Below are 10127 nucleotides of genomic sequence, written 5' to 3' on the forward strand. Positions count from 1 at the left end.
AACGCCAGGGGCGTAGCTTGTCAGGGGGGCGGGGGGAGGTAGATTTAGAGACATGAATAATAATAATAATAATAATAATAATAATAATAATAATAATAATAATAATAATAATAATAATAATAATAATGGTAAATATCTTATTATTTAGTTTAAATTTTAAAAACACCCCCCCCTTGATTGCTGTGTAATGTTGTTTTGCTTTTTCCCCCAAGTAAATTACTCAAACTGATATGGTTTTTACTCTACAGTTTATCCCTTTTTTGAGAAGATACAAAAGATACCATACACCACTATTTAAGCAGTTCATTCAATTCAAATAGAACGCTGCGGCTTTGTGTTTATATACTTATCCAGGCTACAATTATTACTGTTACACTACGTACTTCGTTTTTCACGAGGTGCTGTTTTTATTTTGCTTTATGATCTGTTCTATGTAATTGGACCTTCTTGGGATACCGTAGCAGTGATGTGGCTCTCAACATTTCCGAGTTCCACGTCACGAGGAAGTAGTGGCGACCCGAAGAAACAGCTCAACAGACGGGGCGACTGACTTTTATAAATGTAAATATTACAACTTCCATAGGAAGGACGCGTTGCAAGCAGTTGGTGGCGAATCGAGGTGAATTATGCGTGTACCCTTTGCTACTACTGCTAACAATGTCGATGCGTTTTTATTTGGTGTCAGATAGCGAGCTAGCATTAGCATCTGTGTCCTCCATTTCAATCCGTTGGCCTAGAAAAGAGAAACTGCCGCTAGCCTATGGTTGCTAATTGATTGTTGCCAACATTTCATCTATCATTTTTATTAAATGAGGGAGTGCTTGTGTTTATTCATAAAATATCTGATCTTGCTGTCGAACTGCGCGATGTCCACGAAGCACGGGGGTCAGTCCACACGTTCCATACTACGTGTCACTTCATTCATTTGTTTACTCAAGTCGCATATGGCATGTTAATCGTTATTATTTCGAAATGAAAGTGTGCCCTTAAAGTGATGGAACGTTTTCATTGGATCTGCACCTCTTTTAGACATATGCTGTCAGTTTGCAAACTATACAAGTACTACCTGTCTTATTCATCATGCATTTCTTCTTAGTTTTAGGTCCCAGAGAACATCTTCTTAAACGTATAAGATTATTATTTGTAGTGTTATACATCAGTATTATTTAGTACATGCCTTAATTCATTCTGTCTGCATTATTTTCTGCACTGTCAATTTGAAATGATGCCGGGGTTTTTTTTGCTAAAGGGTTGCAAATTAAAACCGTTATATTCTGATTAATCAAACAATTAATTGACAGATTATTCAACTATTACAAAAATAATTACTTCCATCCATACAATGCTATGTAAATTTCTTCTTTACTGGTTACGTCTGCTACCACCAACTCACTTTACAGATTTTTGTGTTCACTGCAGGTGAAAAGCTGGTCAGTGATTCTTCGGATTTTTCAAGATCAATCTAGTCCAGCAGCAAAATGACAGCTGCGGAGAATGTCTGCTACACTCTGATCAATGTCACTTCTGACTCAGAGCCCCCCTCTGAAGTCAGTCTCAAGACTGATCTGGGTAATTATTTATTAGTTATATGAGCTATAGAATTACCATTTTTTTCTTGTATGGACGTTTCTGTGATCTGTGTTAATCATTATTTTGTTAATACTACAGAAAAGGGGGAGATTAAAGCGAAAACTGAGGCACTGAAGAAAGTGATCATCATGATCCTGAATGGAGAGAAGTTGCCTGGACTTCTGATGACCATAATTCGCTTTGTGTTGCCTCTTCAAGACCACACCATTAAAAAACTCCTGCTTGTGTTTTGGGAGATTGTGCCCAAAACCACTCCGGATGGCAAGCTTCTCCAGGAGATGATCCTGGTCTGTGACGCCTACAGGAAGGTACGGCAACAAAGTCTGGAGATTTTTGATTTACATGACGTCCAAAATGCATCCACTCATGCCATGAAAAATATGCTATGGTATCATTAGAAAATCCATTCCTCAACTAATAGGGAGGTATTATTTCAATTGTAGGACCTGCAACACCCCAATGAGTTTATCCGTGGCTCCACCCTCCGTTTCCTGTGCAAGTTGAAGGAGTCTGAGCTGCTTGAGCCTCTCATGCCAGCTATCCGCTCTTGCCTGGAACACCGACACAGCTATGTACGGCGGAATGCCGTCCTAGCCATTTACACCATTTACAGGTAAAAATTTAGAGCCATTTATAGGGGCCATGAGAATGCGCTTTTTAATTGGCGTGCCCCCAAACCCCACCCGCGGCGGTGGCTCATTTGCATGTGACAAGTTTTCCCTATCTTAGAAGATGGAATGTGTGTAATTGATGGATTGTTACTCATACACCTTGGGAATGTTTTAATTTGTGGGAAAATGATTTACCAATAATATTTTTGGTAGCCAAAAAGATACTTATTTGCTAATAATTATTTGATTCAGGAACTTTGAACATCTCATCCCGGACGCTCCAGAGCTGATCCATGACTTTCTTGTGAATGAAAAAGATGCAAGCTGCAAGAGAAACGCTTTTATGATGCTGATTCATGCAGATCAGGTCGGTTACACGTCAACCTCTTAAGTAACTTAACTAACAGTCGTAATGACCCAACAAATTTTGATCATTTTCTCTAGGATCGAGCTCTGGATTACCTCAGCACATGCATTGATCAAGTTCATACTTTTGGAGATATTCTTCAGCTTGTCATTGTGGAGCTTATTTACAAAGTAAGTTATGTCGTCAAACGCTTGAGAAATTGCCAGCACCCTAAAAATCTTGTTCTTTTTTCCTTGTAAGGTGTGTCATGCAAACCCTTCTGAGCGTGCCCGCTTCATCCGTTGCATCTACAACCTGCTTCAATCGTCCAGCCCGGCTGTGAAGTATGAGGCAGCTGGCACGCTTGTAACGCTCTCGAGTGCACCCACAGCTATTAAGGTACACTGGCAAGATTCATGACAAGCATTGGATTGAATATTAAACTGCAGAAAAATGATTGAGGTTTCATGATTCTATTATAACTGCATATCATACACCTTTGCAGGCCGCTGCCCAGTGCTACATTGATTTGATTATCAAGGAGAGTGATAACAATGTGAAACTTATCGTCCTTGATCGTCTGGTTGAGCTTAAGGAACATCCCACTCATGAGCGCGTACTCCAGGTATTTGAATCTTTGGCATCATATGTTTATACAGTCTTTTCTTGTGCAGTGTTTTTCATTGACCTTTTAAATAAATCTCCTATATTTGTCATTATTGAACAAATCATGATTTATTTGAAAGTTTATGAACATGAATGCTTATAAGGATTTTAATCGCTATGCCAGTGCATGAACAATCAGCTTTCAAACACTTTATTGAACAAACAATTACAAAATAAACTTGTACAAAGCACATTCACACTTCATCGACCACAATTGATGCCAAAGCATGCTTATTCACCGAGTCGCATATCACTCACAAGGTTAGGCGGCCACCTTTTAATATCAGATGTTTCACACGTGCATTTTTTCTTTCAAAAATCATATATCAATCAAAATTTAAATGTTCTAGCCACTGGGTAATATGTAGTACGTAGAGTATAAATCAATACTAAAATTGTGATAGCTGCCGTCGTGTGATAGGAAAATGTCCAGAAGATGGCTGTGTTGTGGAAAACAATTACTGTACATTAATTGGAAAAAATGCACTAATATGTACAAGTAATTGTTTCATGTATGGTGCAAATGTGTGACACACTATTGTGATGGACGATAACCCCTGCTTCCTAAACTCAGGACCTTGTGATGGACATCCTTCGTGTTCTTGGCACTCCTGACCTGGAAGTGAGGAAGAAGACCTTGCAGCTGGCCCTAGATCTTGTGTCATCACGCAACGTGGAAGAGGTCTGTCGAGTCGTACGTGTTCCGTTTTCAACTCTGTGCTGTTTCGAATGTATGTTATTGTGTCCCTGTTCAGTTGGTGATCGTTTTGAAGAAAGAGGTGATCAAGACAAACAATGTCACTGAACATGAAGACACAGACAAGTACAGGCAGCTGTTGGTGCGCACTCTTCACTCTTGCAGTGTGCGATTCCCTGACATGGCGGCTAATGTCATTCCTGTGGTGAGCTATTTTCTAGGATTGTCTTGAAAATGAAGGCAAGCAAAATGATGTTTCAGTGTTTAATCAGTCATATTTTGAATAAAATTTGACACATTTTCAGCTGATGGAATTCTTAAGTGATACCAATGAAGCAGCCGCCGCTGATGTGCTGGAGTTTGTGCGAGAAGCCATTCAAAGATTTGACACCTTGAGACCACTCATCATTGAGAAGATGCTGGAAGTTTTTCATGCCATTAAAACTGTCAAGTAAGTCTTTACCATCAAGAGTTACTTGGGGAAAAGATATTCCTTTACAATTATATAAACAAAATTTAAACAAGGATAATATTCTTGTCGCTACAGGAGCCAATGCTTAGTGTATCATGTTCAGAAACAGTGCACACACCAACCATTGTTCAGTTTTTGACCACACACAGGAAACAAGGCATTTTTCACACTACAATTCATTCGTCATTTTCCTTTATAAAATCCATCATCACTGATAGCATTAACTTCATTGCGTAGATGATATTTATGAGTCTCATGGTTATGTCCCTGAATGTAATCCTTGTTTTCAGGGACAGTACTGAAGTACAGGCCACCAAATTAACTAGCAATGTTCAAACTTTTTTTTTTTTCCTGACCCTGTCTTTTTTCCACATGAAATTCCCCGCAAACAAACGTACACGAGACATTCACGCAGTGAGATGTGATGTATCCTGTTACGTCTGACCCTCCCAGTTTTTTTCTTGTCAGTGTTGCACTAAACTTGAACTGGTTGTGACAAACAACACTTGAGTAATTGTTAAGTACTGAATGTGTTTAAATGCACAAAGCCACTCTTAAAAAAAAAAAAAACTAACGGCACTTATAGAAGCTGACATATTACTTTTGATAGTGAGGTTCTACTGTACTTTATTAGTACCAGTACGCAGTGCACTCTGCTAATCAGCTTGTGATCATGTGCTTCTCTACAGAATCTACAGAGGAGCGCTGTGGATCTTGGGTGAATACTGCAGCACAAAAGACGACATCCAGAATGTGATGACAGAAATCCGCAGATCACTGGGAGAGGTAAGCGTGTCCTATAATGTGTTGTGTAGCGCTCACAAAGTAGGTGACCAATATCTGACATGCTCTTTAATTGCACAGATTCCTATAGTGGAAAATGAGATCAAGAAAGAGACAGGGGAGTTGAAGCCAGAGGACGAAGTGAGTGCCGCTCCAGCCCAGAAGCTGGTTACAGAGATGGGCACTTATGTAACGCAGAGTGCCCTCAGCTCATCCAGGCCTTCCAAAAAAGATGAGGATAGGTAAAAAAAACAAATCAATGCACATTATTTTGTCAGCTCACTCATTATCTGTTTTTGCTGTTCAGGCCTCCACTGAGGGGCTTCCTGATGGATGGTGACTTCTACGTGGCTGCCTCTCTAGCCACTACTCTGACCAAAGTGGCTTTGCGCTACGTTGCTATTGCCCAAGACAAAAAACAACAAAATGTATGTTTGTTTTGCTGACACTCGTGAGTCAGAATATATGTCTAACTAACCTCACTCTCCTTGTCAGTCTTTTGTTGCAGAGGCCATGTTGATCATGGTCACTGTGCTGCATTTGGGCAAGTCGTCGCTGCCCAAGAAACCAATTACAGACGACGATGTGGACCGAATCTCCCTGTGCCTCAAGGTGCTGTCAGAGTGCTCGCCACTCATGAATGACATTTTCAACAAGGAGTGCCGCAAATCCCTGTCCCATATGCTGACTGTCAGACTGGAGGAGGAGAAGCTTTCACAGAAGGTAATAGCTCTTGAATCCAACCTAATGACAGTCAGCGCCTGTGAATATTCTCATTCATCCAGCTCATTGTAGTGTTGGGAATTGGACTGTTTTTATTGCCTTGGAAGATGCATTGCTTCTCATCTGAGCAGCATTAAGCATTCAAGCCACCGATGTGTGTATGTATTTGTCAAATATGTTTTTCATCGGGTAGGATTCAAAGAGCATTTTGCCCTAGCTTGTGAAATTCTGGTCCGGAAACTATGGTAATGATTAACAGATGCCTATTGACGGCGACATTGGATGCCGAATTAAACACACTCAAGGGTGACGTTACGCATGAAGGATAAGTCACAGCAAGTAAATGAATTGGATTTGTATGTTCATTTTAAGCCGAGCTGAAATCAGTGTCAAGAGAACATATTATTTTGGGGGTCTTTTAAGATACTATATCTAAAACATCTCGCAATTAAAAGGAGTCAATTAAAAGTTTTTTCAATTCAGTCGCTTCAGTACTCATATTGTCAAGAGAACACATTATTTTTGGGGTCTTTAAAGATATATCTAAAACATATCTAAAACGTCTCACAATTATGGGCGACTCTGCTTTGAAAACGGCTGGCAGTGAATGAGTTAAGTCACACCTTGGAGGAATATCTCATTTTATTTCCCCTTATGAGACATCTGTTATTTGGACAATGTTAGGTGCAAATACCATTTTCTGTCTTTTCTCTCCCCAATACCAGAAAGAGTCTGAGAAGCGTAACGTAACGGTGCAGGCGGACGACCCAATCTCCTTCATGCAGCTCACAGCCAAAAACGAGACGAGCTCTAAGGAGGACCAGTTTCAACTCAGTCTGTTGGCTGCTATGGGGAACACTCAAAGGAAGGAGGCTGCTGATCCCTTGGCTTCAAAGCTCAACAAGGTAACCATTCCTTGTGTCACCAACAGACAGTCTTCACAAGTTGAATGACAACTTAAAGCAAACAATCTTTGCTTTTGCTTTTTTTTGTCTGTGCCCCTTTTAGGTGACCCAGCTGACGGGTTTCTCTGACCCAGTGTACGCTGAAGCCTATGTCCATGTCAACCAGTATGACATTGTACTGGATGTGCTGGTGGTCAACCAAACCAGTGACACACTCCAGAACTGTACTCTTGAGCTTGCTACATTAGGTAAGTTCGGGTCACTGACAAGTCATCTTTATTTCATTGCGCCGGTTCTCTTACTGAAGTCCTTTTTTCACAGGTGACCTGAAGCTTGTTGAGAAGCCTTCCCCACTTACTCTGGCTCCTCATGACTTTGCCAACATCAAGGCCAATGTCAAAGTGGCTTCGACTGAAAACGGCATCATCTTTGGCAACATAGGTAAAAAATATACACATACATATATATATATTCCAAACATTTTATTGCAACATGTTTCTTTTTTATTCTTTGTCGCCAGTGTATGATGTGTCTGGAGCTGCAAGCGACAGGAACTGCGTTGTCCTCAGTGACATCCACATTGACATCATGGATTACATCCAGCCGGCGTCCTGCACAGATGCTGAATTCAGGCAGATGTGGGCTGAGTTTGAGTGGGAAAACAAGGTGAGCTTTGGAATTTTGCTTTGCCCTGGTGTAAGGGACAGCCTTGCCACAAGTACGGTCTGTCTGTCTGAAGTTATACTGTCTGGCAATAGGCATTATTAATTAGTAAATCTGTAAACTTGAAGGAAACATGATGATTTATGTACAATAATTACTGACTGGTTTTACCCCCTGGTAGGTGACAGTGAACACAAACATCACTGATTTGAACCAGTACCTTCAACATATCCTCAAGTCCACAAACATGAAATGCCTGACTCCAGAGAAGGTTTGTTCTCCCCTAAACCAATGTGTTGGATGTTTTCTGTCCTTGTGTGTCACTTCAAAATAATCCTTATTTTATGGCAACATGGTGGACACATGCAAATGCGATTGTAAAATGTCTGTATCTTTGTCTTTGATCAATTAGGCATTGTCCGGCTTCTGTGGTTTCATGGCTGCCAATCTTTATGCCCGTTCCATCTTTGGTGAAGATGCCCTGGCGAATGTCAGCATCGAGAAGCCCATTCACCTGGGGCCTGATGCACCTGTCAATGGACACATACGCATTAGAGCCAAAAGTCAGGTGGGTCACTGCGTCTCCACTATGCGTTGTCTTGTAAAGTATTGATATAACATTTAGTACAGTGGTTTTGTGTCGCTAAACGTGAAACAAAAATTACACGTGTACTTAAAACAACCACACAGCTTTGCCTTACTAAAGTCTGGCAGTTTAATGCTAACACACAATAAAAACCGCCATTGACAAACAAACCTAGCATAGATGTCACAGCGTTATAATCCTTTAAGCAATGGCTATTTGAACACAAATGGTGCTGCAGCATCACAAAGATAGAGAATATAAAAAAATTGAATATAGTGGTTTTTATAACCATAGAGTTCTAGTTTCATATTAAAAACACAATATAGTTTTTTTTGGTGGTGGCTGCTGCAATAGATTAATGGCTTTACATTCCACTAAAGTGGGAGGAAACGATTTTAGATACACACGTTTTGAAGTCACAGAACGCGTTTGAAGCTTAAGTCAAGGCACCATTGTAAATGCAGCTTGATGTCACTGCCAATCGAATGCAGTCTTGTTATAAATCATCCCTTGTTTGTTCTGCAGGGGATGGCCTTGAGTCTGGGCGACAAGATCAATCTCTCCCAAAAGAAGGCCACTCTCTGAAAGAACTTTGAGTGCTGCTTGACCCTTCAAACTTTGTAAAAGTCAGCCACTCTTCTACGTATCATCCTTTCTGATCCCTTGCATCTCTGCACATTTACAACTCTGGTTGCTCAGTTGCTTCTGTGCTGTTTTTTTTTTTTTTTTTTACATCACTTGTCAATCTACTCATTCCTGATTTATTTTGAAAAAATGTCCATTAAAATATCCATATAAAATGTATTCATTTGTTGATATTCTAAATGATTGTCACACATCGTGATGGTTATTGCTGTCATCTCGTCTAGGAGCACAATGTCTTAAGTGTCGTTCTGGGTTGTGGCATTTATTAATCACATGGATGACTAATTGGGGTATCCTGTATCGTAGAAGTAATTTGAAAAGTTGCGGGATTACTTTTGGAAAGTAGTACTCATGCATTTGTAATTTTACAACTTTTGTAACAACAGAAAGGCCTTTTATGTATTTACTGCAGATCACAGTCAAATGAAATCCACGTGACTTGCAACCACACAAATTGGATTTCAGAATGTGACATTTGAAGGGGGGTCGACTTTGACATTGGGGAATGCAGCTAATGTGCCAGTCATTCATTGTGCGGCAATCACAGTAGCTTGATTGTTTTAGGCATTTATGATAAACCGTGCATAAAGTCATGCACTAACACGATGTTACATTAAATATTAAATTCAATAAGATTTGAAGGAGCCATGTTCAATCTCAAGTAGAGGGACTCCCACAATGAAGCTGTAAAGCTGTGGAACAAACTCCAGCCTATAATTGGAATTCCTCACATGCCTGATATGTTGCACAGTGTGAGACTGATGTTGAAATTCTCCTGTCAAGGTCCTGCAGTGCACAGTGACTACATGAGATACAGACCTCATATCTGAGTCACTAACCTGCAAGAAAGTTTGTCATTTCTGTTATCGCAAAATAACTAGTTTGGACTGAAATCCATTCACCCCCGGCCTGCAGTTTAGAGTTTAGTGACACTAGATGGCGTCACGGTCCTCAGTAAACACTACAAGTGTCCTGAAGTGTACCAGATTTGACAAACTGGCATTGTTAACATGCCTGAGGACACATGTACTGCTGGTAAATGTTAGAATTAATGGAAATCAATTTCCAAGTGGCTCGCTGATGGTGTAGGGGTACACTCGCCAGTCTAGTGTGCAGGCACCCTGAGTTTGATTCCTGCAATGACGTTGTGCACGTGTGTGTGACACGGATCAATTTCCAAGATGGCTAGGCCCGTGGAGCCGCACCTCACCTTTCCAGAAAGTTAGGAAACTTGGACATAATAAGTACAGTTATGCTTTAGCTTGAGTGCCAGTGCGTGTTGCATGTTATATATGGTATGCATGTTACTTTATTTACTTCATTTACATTTTGTATTTTTATTTTTAATAACAAAAAACACATAAAATGTAGTGTTTTAGCAGAGCTGGAATTGATGAATGGAATTTCAATTATTTTATTATTATTATTATTATTATTATT

General features: G+C 40.1%; 1 protein-coding gene across 2 annotated transcripts; it reads left to right on the forward strand.

The window, feature by feature from the left end:
* Positions 1-461: 461 nt before the first annotated feature.
* copb1 (COPI coat complex subunit beta 1) lies at positions 462-8846 on the forward strand. Of its 2 annotated transcripts, none has more exons than XM_088370224.1 (22): positions 462-619; positions 1420-1569; positions 1669-1898; positions 2034-2203; positions 2454-2568; positions 2646-2738; positions 2809-2946; positions 3053-3172; positions 3788-3895; positions 3969-4115; positions 4216-4361; positions 5072-5168; positions 5247-5407; positions 5473-5593; positions 5661-5888; positions 6614-6793; positions 6897-7041; positions 7115-7234; positions 7314-7459; positions 7638-7727; positions 7869-8024; positions 8568-8846. In XM_088370224.1, the coding sequence occupies exons 2-22, from the start codon at positions 1479-1481 to the stop codon at positions 8625-8627; spliced, it is 2862 nt and encodes a 953-aa protein (XP_088226350.1). In that variant the 5' UTR covers positions 462-619; positions 1420-1478; the 3' UTR covers positions 8628-8846. The 2 variants fall into 2 exon arrangements, with proteins under 2 accessions (XP_088226350.1, XP_088226351.1); XM_088370225.1 differs by having other exon boundaries at positions 462-561.
* Positions 8847-10127: the final 1281 nt, after the last annotated feature.

Source organism: Syngnathus floridae, chromosome 3 (genome assembly GCF_059516105.1).
Source record: "Syngnathus floridae isolate MCC-2025c chromosome 3, RoL_Sflo_1.0, whole genome shotgun sequence".
Taxonomy (NCBI): domain Eukaryota; kingdom Metazoa; phylum Chordata; class Actinopteri; order Syngnathiformes; family Syngnathidae; genus Syngnathus; species Syngnathus floridae.

Bases quoted from the DNA above. Each gene is read 5' to 3' on its own strand.
- copb1 (XM_088370224.1), top strand. From the start codon at position 1,479: ATGACAGCTGCGGAGAATGTCTGCTACACTCTGATCAATGTCACTTCT. The intron at 5,169-5,246 runs GTAAGCGTGTCC...TTAATTGCACAG, and splicing joins TCCGCAGATCACTGGGAGAG to ATTCCTATAGTGGAAAATGA. The intron at 7,042-7,114 runs GTAAGTTCGGGT...CTTTTTTCACAG, and splicing joins TCTTGAGCTTGCTACATTAG to GTGACCTGAAGCTTGTTGAG.